This window comes from Salmo salar, chromosome ssa11 (assembly GCF_905237065.1).
Source record: "Salmo salar chromosome ssa11, Ssal_v3.1, whole genome shotgun sequence".
Taxonomy (NCBI): domain Eukaryota; kingdom Metazoa; phylum Chordata; class Actinopteri; order Salmoniformes; family Salmonidae; genus Salmo; species Salmo salar.
Window position 1 is genome coordinate 47,334,180 of NC_059452.1, and position 21,822 is coordinate 47,356,001.

Consider the following 21,822-nt stretch of genomic DNA (forward strand, 5'->3'; position numbering starts at 1 on the left):
AGGTGAGTCTGTATCATGTCCTGTCTCTTAGTAATGTTATAGTGTATAATAGGTGAGTCTGTATCCTGTAATATCTCTTAGTAATGTTATAGTGTATAATAGGTGAGTCTGTATCATGTAATATCTCTTAGTAATGTTATAGTGTATATAGGTGTGTCTGTATCATGTCCTGTCTCTTAGTAATGTTATAGTGTATAATAGGTGAGTCTGTATCATGTAATATCTCTTAGTAATGTTATAGTGTATAATAGGTGAGTCTGTATCATGTCCTGTCTCTTAGTAATGTTATAGTGTATAATAGGTGAGTCTGTATCATGTAATATCTCTTAGTAATGTTATAGTGTATAATAGGTGAGTCTGTATCATGTCCTGTCTCTTAGTAATGTTATAGTGTATAATAGGTGAGTCTGTATCATGTCCTGTCTCTTAGTAATGTTATAGTGTATAATAGGTGAGTCTGTATCATGTCCTGTCTCTTAGTAATGTTATAGTGTATAATAGGTGAGTCTGTATCATGTCCTGTCTCTTAGTAATGTTATAGTGTATAATAGGTGAGTCTGTATCATGTAATATCTCTTAGTAATGTTATAGTGTATAATAGGTGAGTCTGTATCATGTCCTGTCTCTTAGTAATGTTATATTGTATAATAGGTGAGTCTGTATCGTGTCCTGTCTCTTAGTAATGTTATAGTGTATAATAGGTGAGTCTGTATCATGTAATATCTCTTAGTAATGTTATAGTGTATAATAGGTGAGTCTGTATCATGTCCTGTCTCTTAGTAATGTTATAGTGTATAATAGGTGAGTCTGTATCATGTAATATCTCTTAGTAATGTTATAGTGTATAATAGGTGTGTCTGTATCATGTAATATCTATTAGTTATGTTATAGTGTATAATAGGTGAGTCTGTTTCATGTAATATCTCTTAGTAATGTTATAGTGTATAATAGGTGAGTCTGTATCATGTAATATCTCTTAGTAATGTTATAGTGTATAATAGGTGAGTCTGTATCATGTAATATCTCTTAGTAATGTTATAGTGTATAATAGGTGAGTCTGTTTCATGTAATATCTCTTAGTAATGTTATAGTGTATAATAGGTGAGTCTGTATCATGTAATATCTCTTAGTAATGTTATAGTGTATAATAGGTGAGTCTGTATCATTCCTGTCTCTTAGTAATGTTATAGTGTATAATAGGTGAGTCTGTATCATGTAATATCTCTTAGTAATGTTAGTGTAATAGGTGTGTCTGTATCATGTAATATCTCTTAGTTATGTTATAGTGTATAATAGGTGAGTCTGTATCATGTAATATCTCTTAGTAATGTTATAGTGTATAATAGGTGTGTCTGTATCATGTCCTGTCTCTTAGTAATGTTATAGTGTATAATAGGTGAGTCTGAATCATGTAATATCTCTTAGTAATGTTATAGTGTATAATAGGTGAGTCTGTATCATGTCCTGTCTCTTAGTAATGTTATAGTGTATAATAGGTGAGTCTGTATCATGTCCTGTCTCTTAGTAATGTTATAGTGTATAATAGGTGAGTCTGTATCATGTCCTGTCTCTTAGTAATGTTATAGTGTATAATAGGTGAGTCTGTATCATGTAATATCTCTTAGTAATGTTATAGTGTATAATAGGTGAGTCTGTATCATGTAATATCTCTTAGTAATGTTATAGTGTATAATAGGTGAGTCTGTATCATGTAATATCTCTTAGTAATGTTATAGTGTAATAGGTGTGTCTTCATCATGTCCTGTCTCTTAGTGATGTTATAGTGTATAATAGGTGAGTCTGTATCATGTCCTGTCTCTTAGTAATGTTATTGTGTATAATAGGTGAGTCTGTATCATGTCCTGTCTCTTAGTAATGTTATAGTGTATAATAGGTGAGTCTGTATCATGTAATATCTCTTAGTAATGTTATAGTGTATAATAGGTGATTCTGTATCATGTAATATCTCTTAGTAATGTTATAGTGTATAATAGGTGAGTCTGTATCATGTCCTGTCTCTTAGTAATGTTATAGTGTATAATAGGTGAGTCTGTATCATGTCCTGTCTCTTAGTAATGTTATAGTGTATAATAGGTGAGTCTGTATCATGTAATATCTCTTAGTAATGTTATAGTGTATAATAGGTGAGTCTGTATCATGTCCTGTCTCTTAGTAATGTTACAGTGTATAATAGGTGAGTCTGTATCATGTAATATCTCTTAGTAATGTTATAGTGTATAATAGGTGAGTCTGTATCATGTCCTGTCTCTTAGTAATGTTATAGTGTATAATAGGTGAGTCTGTATCATGTAATATCTCTTAGTAATGTTATAGTGTATAATAGGTGAGTCTGTATCATGTAATATCTCTTAGTAATGTTAGTGTAATAGGTGTGTCTGTATCATGTAATATCTCTTAGTTATGTTAGTGTATAATAGGTGAGTCTGTATCATGTAATATCTCTTAGTAATGTTATAGTGTAATAGGTGTGTCTGTATCATGTCCTGTCTCTTAGTAATGTTATAGTGTATAATAGGTGAGTCTGAATCATGTAATATCTCTTAGTAATGTTATAGTGTATAATAGGTGAGTCTGTATCATGTCCTGTCTCTTAGTAATGTTATAGTGTATAATAGGTGAGTCTGTATCATGTCCTGTCTCTTAGTAATGTTATAGTGTATAATAGGTGAGTCTGTATCATGTCCTGTCTCTTAGTAATGTTATAGTGTATAATAGGTGAGTCTGTATCATGTCCTGTCTCTTAGTAATGTTATAGTGTATAATAGGTGAGTCTGTATCATGTAATATCTCTTAGTAATGTTATAGTGTATATAGGTGTGTCTTCATCATGTCCTGTCTCTTAGTAATGTTATAGTGTATAATAGGTGAGTCTGAATCATGTAATATCTCTTATTAATGTTATAGTGTATAATAGGTGAGTCTGTATCATGTCCTGTCTCTTAGTAATGTTATAGTGTATAATAGGTGAGTCTGTATCATGTCCTGTCTCTTAGTAATGTTATAGTGTATAATAGGTGTGGCTGTATCATGTAATATCTATTAGTTATGTTATAGTGTATAATAGGTGAGTCTGTTTCATGTAATATCTCTTAGTAATGTTATAGTGTATAATAGGTGTGTCTGTATCATGTAATATCTCTTAGTAATGTTATAGTGTATAATAGGTGAGTCTGTATCATGTAATATCTCTTAGTAATGTTAGTGTAATAGGTGTGTCTGTATCATGTAATATCTCTTAGTTATGTTAGTGTATAATAGGTGAGTCTGTATCATGTAATATCTCTTAGTAATGTTATAGTGTAATAGGTGTGTCTGTATCATGTCCTGTCTCTTAGTAATGTTATAGTGTATAATAGGTGAGTCTGTATCATGTAATATCTCTTAGTAATGTTATAGTGTATAATAGGTGAGTCTGTATCATGTCCTGTCTCTTAGTAATGTTATAGTGTATAATAGGTGAGTCTGTATCATGTCCTGTCTCTTAGTAATGTTATAGTGTATAATAGGTGAGTCTGTATCATGTCCTGTCTCTTAGTAATGTTATAGTGTATAATAGGTGAGTCTGTATCATGTCCTGTCTCTTAGTAATGTTATAGTGTATAATAGGTGAGTCTGTATCATGTAATATCTCTTAGTAATGTTATAGTGTATATAGGTGTGTCTTCATCATGTCCTGTCTCTTAGTAATGTTATAGTGTATAATAGGTGAGTCTGTATCATGTAATATCTCTTATTAATGTTATAGTGTATAATAGGTGAGTCTGTATCATGTCCTGTCTCTTAGTAATGTTATAGTGTATAATAGGTGAGTCTGTATCATGTCCTGTCTCTTAGTAATGTTATAGTGTAATAGGTGAGTCTGTATCATGTCCTGTCTCTTAGTAATGTTATAGTGTATAATAGGTGAGTCTGTATCATGTCCTGTCTCTTAGTCATGTTAGTGTACAATAGGTGATTCTGTATCATGTCCTGTCTCTTAGTAATGTTATAGTGTATAATAGGTGAGTCTGTATCATGTCCTGTCTCTTAGTAATGTTATAGTGTATAATAGGTGAGTCTGTATCATGTCCTGTCTCTTAGTAATGTTATAGTGTATAATAGGTGTGGCTGTATCATGTAATATCTCTTAGTAATGTTATAGTGTATAATAGGTGAGTCTGTTTCATGTAATATCTCTTAGTAATGTTATAGTGTATAATAGGTGAGTCTGTATCATGTAATATCTCTTAGTAATGTTATAGTGTATAATAGGTGAGTCTGTATCATGTAATATCTCTTAGTAATGTTATAGTGTATAATAGGTGTGTCTGTATCATGTAATATCTCTTAGTTATGTTATAGTGTATAATAGGTGAGTCTGTATCATGTAATATCTCTTAGTAATGTTATAGTGTATAATAGGTGTGTCTGTATCATGTCCTTTCTCTTAGTAATGTTATAGTGTATAATAGGTATGTCTGTATCATGTCCTGTCTCTTAGTAATGTTATAGTGTATAATAGGTGAGTCTGTATCCTGTAATATCTCTTAGTAATGTTATAGTGTATAATAGGTGAGTCTGTATCATGTCCTGTCTCTTAGTAATGTTATAGTGTATAATAGGTGAGTCTGTATCATGTAATATCTCTTAGTAATGTTATAGTGTATAATAGGTGAGTCTGTATCATGTAATGTCTCTTAGTAATGTTATAGTGTATAATAGGTGAGTCTGTATCATGTCCTGTCTCTTAGTAATGTTATAGTGTATAATAGGTGAGTCTGTATCATGTAATATCTCTTAGTAATGTTAGTGTAATAGGTGTGTCTGTATCATGTAATATCTCTTAGTTATGTTATAGTGTATAATAGGTGTGTCTGTATCATGTAATATCTCTTAGTAATGTTATAGTGTATAATAGGTGAGTCTGTATCATGTAATATCTCTTAGTAATGTTATAGTGTATAATAGGTGTGTCTGTATCATGTCCTGTCTCTTAGTAATGTTATAGTGTATAATAGGTGAGTCTGTATCATGTAATATCTCTTAGTAATGTTATAGTGTATAATAGGTGAGTCTGTATCATGTCCTGTCTCTTAGTAATGTTATAGTGTATAATAGGTGAGTCTGTATCCTGTAATATCTCTTAGTAATGTTATAGTGTATAATAGGTGAGTCTGTATCATGTAATATCTCTTAGTAATGTTATAGTGTATATAGGTGTGTCTGTATCATGTCCTGTCTCTTAGTAATGTTATAGTGTATAATAGGTGAGTCTGAATCATGTAATATCTCTTAGTAATGTTATAGTGTATAATAGGTGAGTCTGTATCATGTCCTGTCTCTTAGTAATGTTATAGTGTATAATAGGTGAGTCTGTATCATGTCCTGTCTCTTAGTAATGTTATAGTGTATAATAGGTGAGTCTGTATCATGTCCTGTCTCTTAGTAATGTTATAGTGTATAATAGGTGAGTCTGTATCATGTCCTGTCTCTTAGTAATGTTATAGTGTATAATAGGTGAGTCTGTATCATGTAATATCTCTTAGTAATGTTATAGTGTATATAGGTGTGTCTTCATCATGTCCTGTCTCTTAGTAATGTTATAGTGTATAATAGGTGAGTCTGAATCATGTAATATCTCTTATTAATGTTATAGTGTATAATAGGTGAGTCTGTATCATGTCCTGTCTCTTAGTAATGTTATAGTGTATAATAGGTGAGTCTGTATCATGTCCTGTCTCTTAGTAATGTTATAGTGTATAATAGGTGTGGCTGTATCATGTAATATCTCTTAGTTATGTTATAGTGTATAATAGGTGAGTCTGTTTCATGTAATATCTCTTAGTAATGTTATAGTGTATAATAGGTGAGTCTGTATCATGTAATATCTCTTAGTAATGTTATAGTGTATAATAGGTGAGTCTGTATCATGTAATATCTCTTAGTAATGTTATAGTGTATAATAGGTGAGTCTGTTTCATGTAATATCTCTTAGTAATGTTATAGTGTATAATAGGTGAGTCTGTATCATGTAATATCTCTTAGTAATGTTATAGTGTATAATAGGTGAGTCTGTATCATTCCTGTCTCTTAGTAATGTTATAGTGTATAATAGGTGAGTCTGTATCATGTAATATCTCTTAGTAATGTTATAGTGTATAATATGTGAGTCTGTATCATGTCCTTTCTCTTAGTAATGTTATAGTGTATAATAGGTGAGTCTGTATCATGTAATATCTCTTAGTAATGTTATAGTGTATAATAGGTGAGTCTGTATCATGTCCTGTCTCTTAGTAATGTTATAGTGTATAATAGGTGAGTCTGTATCATGTAATATCTCTTAGTAATGTTATAGTGTATAATAGGTGTGTCTGTATCATGTAATATCTCTTAGTAATGTTATAGTGTATAATAGGTGTGTCTGTATCATGTAATATCTCTTAGTAATGTTATAGTTTATAATAGGTGAGTCTGTATCATGTCCTGTCTCTTAGTAATGTTATAGTGTATAATAGGTGAGTCTGTATCATGTCCTGTCTCTTAGTAATGTTATAGTGTATAATAGGTGAGTCTGTATCATGTCCTGTCTCTTAGTAATGTTATAGTGTATAATAGGTGAGTCTGTATCATGTAATATCTCTTAGTAATGTTATAGTGTATAATAGGTGAGTCTGTATCATGTAATATCTCTTAGTAATGTTATAGTGTATAATAGGTGAGTCTGTATCATGTCCTGTCTCTTAGTAATGTTATATTGTATAATAGGTGAGTCTGTATCATGTCCTGTCTCTTAGTAATGTTATAGTGTATAATAGGTGAGTCTGTATCATGTAATATCTCTTAGTAATGTTATAGTGTATAATAGGTGAGTCTGTATCATGTCCTGTCTCTTAGTAATGTTATAGTGTATAATAGGTGAGTCTGTATCATGTAATATCTCTTAGTAATGTTATAGTGTATAATAGGTGTGTCTGTATCATGTAATATCTATTAGTTATGTTATAGTGTATAATAGGTGAGTCTGTATCATGTAATATCTCTTAGTAATGTTATAGTGTATAATAGGTGAGTCTGTATCATGTAATATCTCTTAGTAATGTTATAGTGTATAATAGGTGAGTCTGTTTCATGTAATATCTCTTAGTAATGTTATAGTGTATAATAGGTGAGTCTGTATCATGTAATATCTCTTAGTAATGTTATAGTGTATAATAGGTGAGTCTGTATCATTCCTGTCTCTTAGTAATGTTATAGTGTATAATAGGTGAGTCTGTATCATGTAATATCTCTTAGTAATGTTAGTGTAATAGGTGTGTCTGTATCATGTAATATCTCTTAGTTATGTTATAGTGTAATAGGTGTGTCTGTATCATGTCCTGTCTCTTAGTAATGTTATAGTGTATAATAGGTGAGTCTGAATCATGTAATATCTCTTAGTAATGTTATAGTGTATAATAGGTGAGTCTGTATCATATCCTGTCTCTTAGTAATGTTATAGTGTATAATAGGTGAGTCTGTATCATGTCCTGTCTCTTAGTAATGTTATAGTGTATAATAGGTGAGTCTGTATCATGTCCTGTCTCTTAGTAATGTTATAGTGTATAATAGGTGAGTCTGTATCATGTAATATCTCTTAGTAATGTTATAGTGTATAATAGGTGAGTCTGTATCATGTAATATCTCTTAGTAATGTTATAGTGTATAATAGGTGAGTCTGTATCATGTAATATCTCTTAGTAATGTTATAGTGTAATAGGTGTGTCTTCATCATGTCCTGTCTCTTAGTGATGTTATAGTGTATAATAGGTGAGTCTGTATCATGTCCTGTCTCTTAGTAATGTTATAGTGTATAATAGGTGAGTCTGTATCATGTCCTGTCTCTTAGTAATGTTATAGTGTATAATAGGTGAGTCTGTATCATGTAATATCTCTTAGTAATGTTATAGTGTATAATAGGTGAGTCTGTATCATGTAATATCTCTTAGTAATGTTATAGTGTATAATAGGTGAGTCTGTATCATGTCCTGTCTCTTAGTAATGTTATAGTGTATAATAGGTGAGTCTGTATCGTGTCCTGTCTCTTAGTAATGTTATAGTGTATAATAGGTGAGTCTGTATCATGTAATATCTCTTAGTAATGTTATAGTGTATAATAGGTGAGTCTGTATCATGTCCTGTCTCTTAGTAATGTTACAGTGTATAATAGGTGAGTCTGTATCATGTAATATCTCTTAGTAATGTTATAGTGTATAATAGGTGAGTCTGTATCATGTCCTGTCTCTTAGTAATGTTATAGTGTATAATAGGTGTGTCTGTATCATGTAATATCTCTTAGTAATGTTATAGTGTATAATAGGTGAGTCTGTATCATGTAATATCTCTTAGTAATGTTAGTGTAATAGGTGTGTCTGTATCATGTAATATCTCTTAGTTATGTTAGTGTATAATAGGTGAGTCTGTATCATGTAATATCTCTTAGTAATGTTATAGTGTAATAGGTGTGTCTGTATCATGTCCTGTCTCTTAGTAATGTTATAGTGTATAATAGGTGAGTCTGAATCATGTAATATCTCTTAGTAATGTTATAGTGTATAATAGGTGAGTCTGTATCATATCCTGTCTCTTAGTAATGTTATAGTGTATAATAGGTGAGTCTGTATCATGTCCTGTCTCTTAGTAATGTTATAGTGTATAATAGGTGAGTCTGTATCATGTCCTGTCTCTTAGTAATGTTATAGTGTATAATAGGTGAGTCTGTATCATGTCCTGTCTCTTAGTAATGTTATAGTGTATAATAGGTGAGTCTGTATCATGTAATATCTCTTAGTAATGTTATAGTGTAATAGGTGTGTCTTCATCATGTCCTGTCTCTTAGTAATGTTATAGTGTATAATAGGTGAGTCTGAATCATGTAATATCTCTTATTAATGTTATAGTGTATAATAGGTGAGTCTGTATCATGTCCTGTCTCTTAGTAATGTTATAGTGTATAATAGGTGAGTCTGTATCATGTCCTGTCTCTTAGTAATGTTATAGTGTAATAGGTGAGTCTGTATCATGTCCTGTCTCTTAGTAATGTTATAGTGTATAATAGGTGAGTCTGTATCATGTCCTGTCTCTTAGTAATGTTAGTGTACAATAGGTGATTCTGTATCATGTCCTGTCTCTTAGTAATGTTATAGTGTATAATAGGTGAGTCTGTATCATGTCCTGTCTCTTAGTAATGTTATAGTGTATAATAGGTGTGGCTGTATCATGTAATATCTATTAGTTATGTTATAGTGTATAATAGGTGAGTCTGTTTCATGTAATATCTCTTAGTAATGTTATAGTGTATAATAGGTGAGTCTGTATCATGTAATATCTCTTAGTAATGTTATAGTGTATAATAGGTGAGTCTGTTTCATGTAATATCTCTTAGTAATGTTATAGTGTATAATAGGTGAGTCTGTATCATGTAATATCTCTTAGTAATGTTAGTGTAATAGGTGTGTCTGTATCATGTAATATCTCTTAGTTATGTTATAGTGTATAATAGGTGAGTCTGTATCATGTAATATCTCTTAGTAATGTTATAGTGTAATAGGTGTGTCTGTATCATGTCCTGTCTCTTAGTAATGTTATAGTGTATAATAGGTGAGTCTGAATCATGTAATATCTCTTAGTAATGTTATAGTGTATAATAGGTGAGTCTGTATCATGTCCTGTCTCTTAGTAATGTTATAGTGTATAATAGGTGAGTCTGTATCCTGTAATATCTCTTAGTAATGTTATAGTGTATAATAGGTGAGTCTGTATCATGTCCTGTCTCTTAGTAATGTTATAGTGTATAATAGGTGAGTCTGTATCATGTCCTGTCTCTTAGTAATGTTATAGTGTATAATAGGTGAGTCTGTATCATGTCCTGTCTCTTAGTAATGTTATAGTGTATAATAGGTGAGTCTGTATCATGTAATATCTCTTAGTAATGTTATAGTGTATAATAGGTGATTCTGTATCATGTAATATCTCTTAGTAATGTTATAGTGTATAATAGGTGAGTCTGTATCATGTCCTGTCTCTTAGTAATGTTATAGTGTATAATAGGTGAGTCTGTATCATGTAATATCTCTTAGTAATGTTAGTGTAATAGGTGTGTCTGTATCATGTAATATCTCTTAGTTATGTTATAGTGTATAATAGGTGAGTCTGTATCATGTAATATCTCTTAGTAATGTTATAGTGTATAATAGGTGTGTCTGTATCATGTCCTGTCTCTTAGTAATGTTATAGTGTATAATAGGTGAGTCTGAATCATGTAATATCTCTTAGTAATGTTATAGTGTATAATAGGTGAGTCTGTATCATGTCCTGTCTCTTAGTAATGTTATAGTGTATAATAGGTGAGTCTGTATCATGTAATATCTCTTAGTAATGTTATAGTGTATAATAGGTGAGTCTGTATCATGTAATATCTCTTAGTAATGTTATAGTGTAATAGGTGTGTCTGTATCATGTCCTGTCTCTTAGTAATGTTATAGTGTATAATAGGTGAGTCTGAATCATGTAATATCTCTTAGTAATGTTATAGTGTATAATAGGTGAGTCTGTATCATGTCCTGTCTCTTAGTAATGTTATAGTGTATAATAGGTGAGTCTGTATCATGTCCTGTCTCTTAGTAATGTTATAGTGTATAATAGGTGAGTCTGTATCATGTCCTGTCTCTTAGTAATGTTATAGTGTATAATAGGTGAGTCTGTATCATGTAATATCTCTTAGTAATGTTATAGTGTATAATAGGTGAGTCTGTATCATGTCCTGTCTCTTAGTAATGTTATATTGTATAATAGGTGAGTCTGTATCGTGTCCTGTCTCTTAGTAATGTTATAGTGTATAATAGCTGAGTCTGTATCATGTAATATCTCTTAGTAATGTTATAGTGTATAATAGGTGAGTCTGTATCATGTCCTGTCTCTTAGTAATGTTATAGTGTATAATAGGTGAGTCTGTATCATGTAATATCTCTTAGTAATGTTATAGTGTATAATAGGTGTGTCTGTATCATGTAATATCTATTAGTTATGTTATAGTGTATAATAGGTGAGTCTGTTTCATGTAATATCTCTTAGTAATGTTATAGTGTATAATAGGTGAGTCTGTATCATGTAATATCTCTTAGTAATGTTATAGTGTATAATAGGTGAGTCTGTATCATGTAATATCTCTTAGTAATGTTATAGTGTATAATAGGTGAGTCTGTTTCATGTAATATCTCTTAGTAATGTTATAGTGTATAATAGGTGAGTCTGTATCATGTAATATCTCTTAGTAATGTTATAGTGTATAATAGGTGAGTCTGTATCATTCCTGTCTCTTAGTAATGTTATAGTGTATAATAGGTGAGTCTGTATCATGTAATATCTCTTAGTAATGTTAGTGTAATAGGTGTGTCTGTATCATGTAATATCTCTTAGTTATGTTATAGTGTATAATAGGTGAGTCTGTATCATGTAATATCTCTTAGTAATGTTATAGTGTAATAGGTGTGTCTGTATCATGTCCTGTCTCTTAGTAATGTTATAGTGTATAATAGGTGAGTCTGAATCATGTAATATCTCTTAGTAATGTTATAGTGTATAATAGGTGAGTCTGTATCATATCCTGTCTCTTAGTAATGTTATAGTGTATAATAGGTGAGTCTGTATCATGTCCTGTCTCTTAGTAATGTTATAGTGTATAATAGGTGAGTCTGTATCATGTCCTGTCTCTTAGTAATGTTATAGTGTATAATAGGTGAGTCTGTATCATGTAATATCTCTTAGTAATGTTATAGTGTATAATAGGTGAGTCTGTATCATGTAATATCTCTTAGTAATGTTATAGTGTATAATAGGTGAGTCTGTATCATGTAATATCTCTTAGTAATGTTATAGTGTAATAGGTGTGTCTTCATCATGTCCTGTCTCTTAGTGATGTTATAGTGTATAATAGGTGAGTCTGTATCATGTCCTGTCTCTTAGTAATGTTATAGTGTATAATAGGTGAGTCTGTATCATGTCCTGTCTCTTAGTAATGTTATAGTGTATAATAGGTGAGTCTGTATCATGTAATATCTCTTAGTAATGTTATAGTGTATAATAGGTGATTCTGTATCATGTAATATCTCTTAGTAATGTTATAGTGTATAATAGGTGAGTCTGTATCATGTCCTGTCTCTTAGTAATGTTATAGTGTATAATAGGTGAGTCTGTATCGTGTCCTGTCTCTTAGTAATGTTATAGTGTATAATAGGTGAGTCTGTATCATGTAATATCTCTTAGTAATGTTATAGTGTATAATAGGTGAGTCTGTATCATGTCCTGTCTCTTAGTAATGTTATAGTGTATAATAGGTGAGTCTGTATCATGTAATATCTCTTAGTAATGTTATAGTGTATAATAGGTGAGTCTGTATCATGTCCTGTCTCTTAGTAATGTTATAGTGTATAATAGGTGTGTCTGTATCATGTAATATCTCTTAGTAATGTTATAGTGTATAATAGGTGAGTCTGTATCATGTAATATCTCTTAGTAATGTTATAGTGTATACTTCAGCACTATATTATTCTATAGCTCCTGTGTTAGCAGTTAGCATTATACTGCAGCACTATATTATTCTATAGCTCCTGTGTTAGCAGTTAGCATTATACTGCACGGCTATATTATTCTATAGCTCCTGTGTTAGCAGTTAGCATTATACTGCACGGCTATATTGTTCTATAGCTCCTGTGTTAGCAGTTAGCATTATACTGCACGGCTATATTATTCTATAGCTCCTGTGTTAGCAGTTAGCATTATACCGCACGGCTATATTATTCTATAGCTCCGGTGTTAGCAGTTAGCATTATACTGCAGCACTATATTATTCTATAGCTCCTGTGTTAGCAGTTAGCATTATACTGCAGCATTATATTATTCTAACTGCTAACACAGGAGCTATAGAATAATATAGTGCTGCAGTATAATGCTATAGCTCCTGTGTTAGCATTATACTGCAGCACTATATTCTTCTATAGCTCCTGTGTTAGCAGTTAGCATTATACTGCAGCACTATATTATTCTATAGCTCCTGTGTTAGCAGTAAACTACTGTTTATCTGTCATGCCCAGTTCGGTAAGAAAAGGTTTGAAAGGTATTTTGGGAAAATCGTTTCCACACATAAAGGTGGTTATTTTCCTGTCTCTAGCCGGCCAGAGTGAAACGTTGTTTCGGTCCACAGAATCATCGTAACACTCACGAGTTAGAGACTCTGTGTTTGTTTCATTCTGTTAATGCTTGCCTTTATTCAGACTTCCCACGTTGTGTCGGAGCTCCGTGTGTCCTGTCTTGTCTGTCATTTGATTTGTGAAGCAGGAATACAAAGGCGAGCTCGCACCACTATATGTTTACTGGGTTGCTGTCATTCGTTCATGTAAGAATTCATGATTGATGTTTAACGTGTGCCCAATTTTTAAAGTTTACATGGAAGTGGTCATGTCTGTTTTAGACGGAATGTAGTAATTGGGTAGATTTACATTTTGTTTACCAGTTATGTGCTTACTTGTCATTGGACATGGGTATGGCCCAGTGAGGGGCTAGAGCATATAAGCGCCAGTTTTGGGGTTTCTGGGTAGATTGGGGAGGCTGCTTGAGCCAGATCCACCCTCTACCTATAAGAGCTATGGAAGCTACAGGGTAAGCCAGTTTATTTAGTTTGAGAAGTCTATTGTCTACCTGTTTGTGTTGTAAATATGAATTGCTGGCTATCACACCTTTGCACCAGAACCTTCTGCATCCTTCTGAATATCTGCCCTTAAGACCGCATCTCTACGTTACCCATGTCACAGGCCTACACACAATACCTCATTTCAAAATGGAATTATGTTTTTCAATTATTTATTTTTTTACAAATTAATAAAAAAAATGCAAAGCTAAAATGTCTTGATTCAATAAGTTTTCAACCCCTTTATGACAAGCCATTCAGGAGTAACAATGGGTTTAAATAAGTTGCATGGACTCACTCTGTGTGCAATAATAGTGTTTAAGAAGATTTTTCAATGAATACCTCATCTCTCTACCCCACACATACGATTATCTGTAAGGTCCCTCAGTTGAGCAGTGAATTTCAAACACAGATTCAACCACAAAGACCAGGGAGGTTTTCCAAACCCTCACAAAGGGCACCAATTAGTAGATGGGTAAAAAAACAAACAGACATTGAATATCCCTTCGAGCATTGTGAAGTTCTTAATTACACTTTGGATGTGCACCCAGTCACTACAAAGATACAGGTGTCCTTCCTAACTCAGTTGCCAGAGAGGAAGGAAACTGCTCAGGGATTTCACCATGAGGCCAATGGTGACTTTAAAACAGTTAGTTTAATGCCTGTGATAGGAGAACTGAGGATGGATCAACAACATTGTAGTTACTCCACAATACTAACCTAATTGACAGAGTGAAAAGAAGGAAGCCTGTACAGAATAATAAATATTCCAAAACATGCATCCTGTTTGCAATAAGGCACTAAAGTAATACTGCAAAAAAATGTGGCAAAACGCTCAACTTTTTGTCCTGAAAACAAAGTGTTATGTTTGGGGCAAATACAACACATTACTGAGTACCACTCTCCATGTTTTCAAGCATAGTGGTGGCTGCATCATGTTATGGGTATGGCTTGTAATTGTTAAGGACTGGAGTTTTTCAGGGTAAAAAAGAAATGGAATGGCACTAAGCACAGGCAAAATCCTAGAGGAAAACCTGGTTCAGTCTGCTTTCCACCAGACACTGGGAGATGAATTCACCTTTCAGCAGGACAATAACCTAAAACACAAGGCCAAATCTACACTGGAGTTGCTTATCAAGAAGACGGTGAATGTTCCTGAATGGCCAAGTTACAGTTTTGACTTAAGTCCACTTTGAAAATCTATGACCTTAAAAGACCTGAAAATGAGTGGTTATGTAGCAATGATCAGCAACCAATCTGACAGAGCTTGGAAGCATTTTGAAAATAATAATGGGCACAGGTGCGTAAAGCTCTTAGAGACTTACCCAGAAACACTCACAGCTGTAAATCACTGCCAACGGTGCTTCTACAAAGTATTCACTCAGGGGTTTGAATACTTATGTAAATGAGATATTTCTGTATTTTAATTTTCTATACATTTGCAAATATATCTAGAAACATCTTTTTCATTTTGTTATTTTGGGGTATTGTGTGTAGATGGGTGAGAATCAATTTTTTTTTTTTTTTAATCAATTATGAATTCAGGCTGTAACACAACAAAATGTGGAATAAGTCAAGGGGTATGAATACTTTCTGAAGGCGCTGTATATTCCAGTAGCTGACAGATTCATAGATTTTGTTGTAAGAGAAACTTGGACACATAATGATAGTGGATGGACACTGGGATTTGATGATTGTTTGACTGTTTTCTTTGTCTTTAGATGTTAAAGAAACGTCGAAACTGTAGTATAATTAAGGGTGGGTTTGGTGCTACTATATTTGATACTGTAGTTTGATTGTTGTGCTATTTCTTTGTTTTACAGGAAGGCAAACGAAGGCTTGCTCATGTTGAGTGCAGAGGAAACGATGCCGATCTCCATACGGCAACTAGCCTATGGTATGTGGAGGAAGACAGAAAATTACCTTGTGCATAACATTATGAATAGAAGCATAGGGAAGATATTAGAGATTATGAATGGAAGCAGATGGAAGATATTAGAGATTATGAATGGAAGCAGATGGGGGATATTAGCTTTGAGGCAGAGTTATGTAGGCCCTTGCCTTTCTCTCTGTGGTAGAAGTTAGTTATCATGGTTCATATTACATTACAATAAAACCCACATAGCTGTTATTTTAGACCATAGAGTGCCCTTACATCTTTCCCTGTTGTCTGGTTTTCCCTAGTGTCTGATAGTGTCTCTCTGGTTTTTCCCCCCAGTGTCTGATAGTGTCTCTCTGTTTTTTTTCCCCCAGTGTCTGATAGTGTCTCTCTGGTTTTTTTCCCCCCAGTGTCTGGTAGTGTCTCTCTGGTTTTTTTCCCCCCCAGTGTCTGGTAGTGTCTCTCTGGTTTTTTTTCCCCCCAGTGTCTGATAGTGTCTCTCTGGTTTTTTTTCCCCCCAGTGTCTGATAGTGTCTCTCTGGTTTTTTTTCCCCCCAGTGTCTGATAGTGTCTCTCTGTTTTTTTCCCCCCCAGTGTCTGGACTGGGGTTCGGCTTCATGAGTGGAGCGTTCTCAATGGTCAATATCCTGGCCGATTCTGTTGGCCCCGGCACCATTGGTATCCATGGAGACTCCCAACACTACTTCCTGTCCTCAGGTACTGTATGAGTCTCCCATGTTTTAAAATGTACTTAATAATCTGAAACCACACGGGAAGACATGTTTTATTTCACTAACTTTCCTGAAAGTAGTCATTTATTTTTGTATTTTACCCCCTTTTTCTCCCCAATTTCGTGAGATCCAATTTTGATCTTGCCTCATTGCTGCAACTCCCCAACGGGCTCGGGAGAGGCGAATGTCGAGACATGTGTCCTCCGAAACATGACCCACCAAACCGTGCTTCTTAATACACGCCCACTTAACCCGGAAGCCAGCCGCTCCAATGTGTCGGAGGAAACGCAGTTCAACTGACGACCGAAGTCAGCCTGCAGGCGCCCGGCACGCCACAAGAAGTCGCTAGAGCGCGATGAGCCAAGTAAAGCCCCCCCCGGCCAAACCCTCCCATAACCCGGACGACGCTGGGCCAATTGTGCGCTGCCCTATGGGACTCCCGGTCATGGCCGGTTGTGACACAGCCTGGGATCAAACTCGGGTCTGTAGTGACACCTCAAGCACTGCAATGCAGTGCCAAATACCCTGACTACACCGCTTGCATCGCGTGTGCGCGCGTTGCAAAATAAGTATAGAAATCTAGATTATTCAATTATTGCACCCACACTGCTCGCGCACCCCAACGAGCGTCTGCGTTGCCAAGGGCTAAAATAGAAGTCCTTTCTATTTCTGACGCAGTTCGCGCTGCAAGTCCTGCCTCTCCCATCTCCACATTGGTTTATAGAAGCAGGTACCCAAGTTCCATCTCCTCATTGGTTATACCCACGTGGGTGACTGAAAGACGAACGAGGTCGGTGGCGGTAATGCACCTAATTTATGAAAGTGTCAATTCGCAAAATAACGTCCAGAGAAGAAAAAGCCTGGAAGGAGGAGAGATGACTAGAAACGATTCGGTTGACTGTTTTATGTGTGGATTATCGGAGTAGAGGACCTTGTGCATTTCAGGTAAAATAACAACTCAATGTTTATATCCCAGGATAAATTAGCTAGCAACAGCAAGCTAGCTAAGTAGAACAAATTAGCTAGCTAGCTAAATTGCCATAAATGTTTAATGCTTTTCGACCTGTCCCCAAATTAATTGGTTCAGAGTTTGTTTTGATATTTTAACCTGCGTGTCATGATCGCGTTTGGTGTGGGGGGACAAAATACATTTATGCATGATGGCGCACGCGCGCAGCCGGTTTGGGTTCTGTGTTAGACACTTGCACCACCAGGGAGGCCTAGTTGTCATTTTTCTGATTGTCCTGAGGCTAACTCTGTCTCCCCTATAGCCTTCATGGCCATCATCCTGAAGCTAACTCTGTCTCTGTCTCCCCTATAGCCTTCATGACCATGGCCATCATCCTGAGGCTAACTCTGTCTCTGTCTCCTCTAAAGCCTTCATGACCATGACCATCGTCCTGAGGCTAACTCTGTCTCTGTCTCCTCTAAAGCCTTCATGACCATCGTCCTGAGGCTAACTCTGTCTCTGTCTCCCCTATAGCCTTCATGACCATGGCCATCGTCCTGAGGCTTACTCTGTCTCTGTCTCCCCTATAGCCTTCATGACCATGGCCATCATCCTGAGGCTTACTCTGTCTCTGTCTCCCCTATAGCCTTCATGACCATCGTCCTGAGGCTAACTCTGTCTCTGTCTCCCCTATAGCCTTCATGACCATGGCCATCATCCTGAGGCTTACTCTGTCTCTGTCTCCCCTATAGCCTCCATGGCCATCGTCCTGAGGCTTACTCTGTCTCTGTCTCCCCTATAGCCTTCATGACCATGGCCATCGTCCTGAGGCTTACTCTGTCTCTGTCTCCCCTATAGCCTTCATGACCATCGTCCTGAGGCTAACTCTGTCTCTGTCTCCCCTATAGCCTTCATGACCATGGCCATCATCCTGAGGCTTACTCTGTCTCTGTCTCCCCTATAGCCTTCATGACCATGGCCATCGTCCTGAGGCTAACTCTGTCTCTGTCTCCTCTATAGCCTTCATGACCATGGCCATCATCCTGCTCCACATGTTCTGGGGGGTGGTGTTCTTTGATTCCTGTGAGAAACAACACTGGTGGTCTCTGGCTGTGGTCGTCATCAGCCACCTCCTCGTCTCCTGTCTGGTAAGTCAGAAAAGAGACAGAAAGGATGGCTGGATGGATAGACAGATACAGTAGATCAATGTGTTCATGCAGTAGGTGGACTTGACTGATGGGTTGATGAATAAATACTCAGAAGTAAATGTGTGTTGGCAGTAGTCTTACAGGACAACAGCCTAGTACTTTTACTTACTCAGTAACGTCTTCATCCCCATTGGGACATAATGTCACAAAGGCTCCTCCACTGATTCCTGTTCTTCACCGCAGCACTTCAAATGGGACAAAACATGTCCCCAAAGGTCCTTAACTCAGCCTTTGTTGTCATGTCTCTCCCCAGACGTTCTAGAACCCTCAGTATTTTTTCTCCCAGAGGTTCCTGAACCAGAACCTTCTGTATGAATTTCCCCCAGAGATCCATAACTCATCAGTCTTTGTTATTTCTCTCCTAGACATTCCAGAACCCTCAGTACGTGGGCAGCCTGGTTCCCACCTATATCATCGTGTTCCTCGTGGGTCTCTGGGCGTTCTTCTGCGCCGGGGGATCTCTCCGGAACCTTAAACTCTGCCTTACCTGCAAAGACAAGGACTTCCTGTTGGCCAACCACCGGCCCAGATAACAGAACACCACTAAAGACACACACACTGTATGGGGACGCTATCCTACAGGACACACACCACACAAACAAATAAATAAATTAAAGATAAACTGGGTCAATGATATGTCTCTCCCCTCCCCCCTATGTGTTCTGTGTATCATTGTTTCAGTGGTGCTGGGGACTGGAAATAGGCTCCAGGGATTTAGTCCACAGAGTAAATATTGTTTAAACACCTTTTTATTTTGTGAGCAGCATTTCCAGATGTATTACAGTGCATTAGTAATAGAATAACCTAGAGGATCCTTTTGTTACCACTTCATCCCTGGCTGACACTGCACGGAATGGTTGATAAACTGTTTACAACTGGGGGGGATGGTGACAAACACATTTTATCAGTGTGTAGTTTTAAAATGTAGGGTATGTAGTTCCTTAATGAGATGGTACCTATTTGACACCAGATGGGTCTCTCTTTCTCTCTGGATCTGTGCCTTCTACAGTAATGATGAGGTAGCTAGTGTTTTGGCCCTGTATTCATAAAGCATCTGAGTAGAAGCGCTGATCTAGGATCAGACCCCCCCATGTCCATGTAATCTTATTCATTATAATCTAGGATCAGACCCCCCCCCCATGTCCATGTAATCTTATTCATTATAATCTAGGATCAGATCCCACCCCATGTCCATGTAATCTTATTCATTATAATCTAGGATCAGACCCCCCCCCATGTCCATGTACTCTTATTCATTATAATCTAGGATCAGATCCCCCCCCATGTCCATGTACTCTTATTCATTATAATCTAGGATCAGACCCCCCCCCATGTCCATGTAATCTTATTCATTATAATCTAGGATCAGACCCCCCCATGTCCATGTACTCTTATTCATTATAATCTAGGATCAGACCCCCCCCATGTCCATGTAATCTTATTCATTATAATCTAGGATCAGACCCCCCCCCATGTCCATGTACTCTTATTCATTATAATCTAGGATCAGATCCCCCCCATGTCCATGTAATCTTATTCATTATAATCTAGGATCAGACCCCCCCATGTCCATGTACTCTTATTCATTATAATCTAGGATCAGATCCCCCCCATGTCCATGTAATTTTATTATAATCTAGGATCAGACCCCCCCATGTCCATGTAATCTTATTCATTATAATCTAGGATCAGACCCCCCCCATGTCCATGTAATCTTATTCATTATAATCTAGGATCAGATCTCCCCCCATGTCCATGTAATGTTATTCATTATAATCTAGGATCAGATCTCCCCCATGTCCATGTAATCTTATTCATTATAATCTAGGATCAGATCGATTTCTTCCCCCCCCCATGTCCATGGTTCTGATCTGAAAGGCAAAACTGATCCCACTGTAGATCGCAGGTCTACTATGAGATGCTTTATAAATATACGGCCCTGGATTGTCTTTGTAAATGGACCTTTAGTGTTTAATCTATATCAGACCTGTGATGTTTTTTTATCACGTTCATGTTTCTGTCTCCTGCTGTGTTAGTTGACAGTCTGGCAGGCAGCTGTATTGTTCTCCTGTTTTAGAAAGGTTGGTACAACAGTGTTTGCATATCAACAACTTACTTTTCACTAAATTACCAAACAAAAGCAAATCCCTTTGGAGAACGGAAGCAGCATATTAGGATAACATTGGGTTAGGATAAATAAAGTCATGAGCTGTTTCAAAAGGAAGTTCTGATTCAAACTGAAAATATGTAAAATGTGGTGTGTTTGTTTTGATAGTCCAGATGAATATATTTGGCCTAAACCTGATGAATATAAATATTGACCTGATGATGATAATACTGTTTTTATATGAATGATGTGCTTTACATACTGATTAGTGCTGCTAAGCTTTGCTTCAGCTAAATGTTTTGTTTTTATAATCATCACACTGACCTCAAGGGTTGGTCTGAACTATTTGGCTTTAGGACGGGTTTTATGGGTTGGACGTACAGGGGGAGGTTTCCCAGACCCAGATGAAACTTATTCCTGGACTGAAAAGCACTTTTAACTAAAAAAATTCTCAACTGAGAATGCTTTTTAGAAGTGGCTTAACCTTTTGTCTGAGTAAACCGACCCAAACTGTAGCACCCTTTTTAGTCCTGACTTCCATTTTAGTTAAATATTCCCATTGACATCAATGCAAACTGATGACTAAGTGAAAATTGGAAAATGCGGATTCTCCCTTTTAAAAGAGGACATGCCCTTGAGGAACAAATGATTGAATATATACATGTACCACGTTGTTGTTGATGAATTAGCTGATTTTTCTAGGCAGTGAGTAAGACCTGTGGAAACCAACTCCTATAGAGAGCTCAACGGAAGTTAGTTTAGACTAGGCTGAAATAATTTAGTGTCAAAATTAACTTAGTCACCTCACTTGTCATGGTTTTTAATGTTTTTCTCTGACCTGTGTCGTGTATGGAGCTGTACAGCTTTAACATAATAGTCGAGAACTCCCAGCCAATAGTATCAGCCTCTCAGGGTTGAAGGTCACTGATATGCAAATGAGCTGTATGTTCCTGTTTTGACGTGTGCCTGCGTGCACCCTGTTATTTCCCCATGCTTCTGTATTGATATAAAGTTAAAAGTAGTAGCACTTCATTCTCCATTGTCAAGTTAATTCTACCATGCCATCAAGAGCACAACAATCTGTATGTACATAGGTGATGACAAACTGTTCCCTCTGATTTTTTTGAAATGTGTATATAATATTGTTTCTAAATGACTATTTAACCTTCTATGATGTTACATCTTCTAGGTTCCATTGTACATAGGAAAATAAAACGGTTAAACAAAA

At 35.7% G+C, this 21,822-nt stretch overlaps 1 protein-coding gene across 2 annotated transcripts in view; it reads left to right on the forward strand.

The window, feature by feature from the left end:
* LOC106562852 (gamma-secretase subunit Aph-1b) overlaps positions 1-21,822 on the forward strand; it is a 72,761-nt gene extending 50,939 nt beyond the window's left edge. For both annotated transcript variants that reach the window (XM_045689682.1, XM_045689683.1), the window contains 4 exons: positions 15,544-15,617; positions 16,194-16,316; positions 18,300-18,427; positions 18,853-21,822. In XM_045689682.1, coding sequence (XP_045545638.1) covers positions 15,544-15,617; positions 16,194-16,316; positions 18,300-18,427; positions 18,853-19,020 — 493 coding nt within the window. In that variant the 3' untranslated portion in view covers positions 19,021-21,822. The remainder of the gene's footprint in view (positions 1-15,543; positions 15,618-16,193; positions 16,317-18,299; positions 18,428-18,852) is intronic.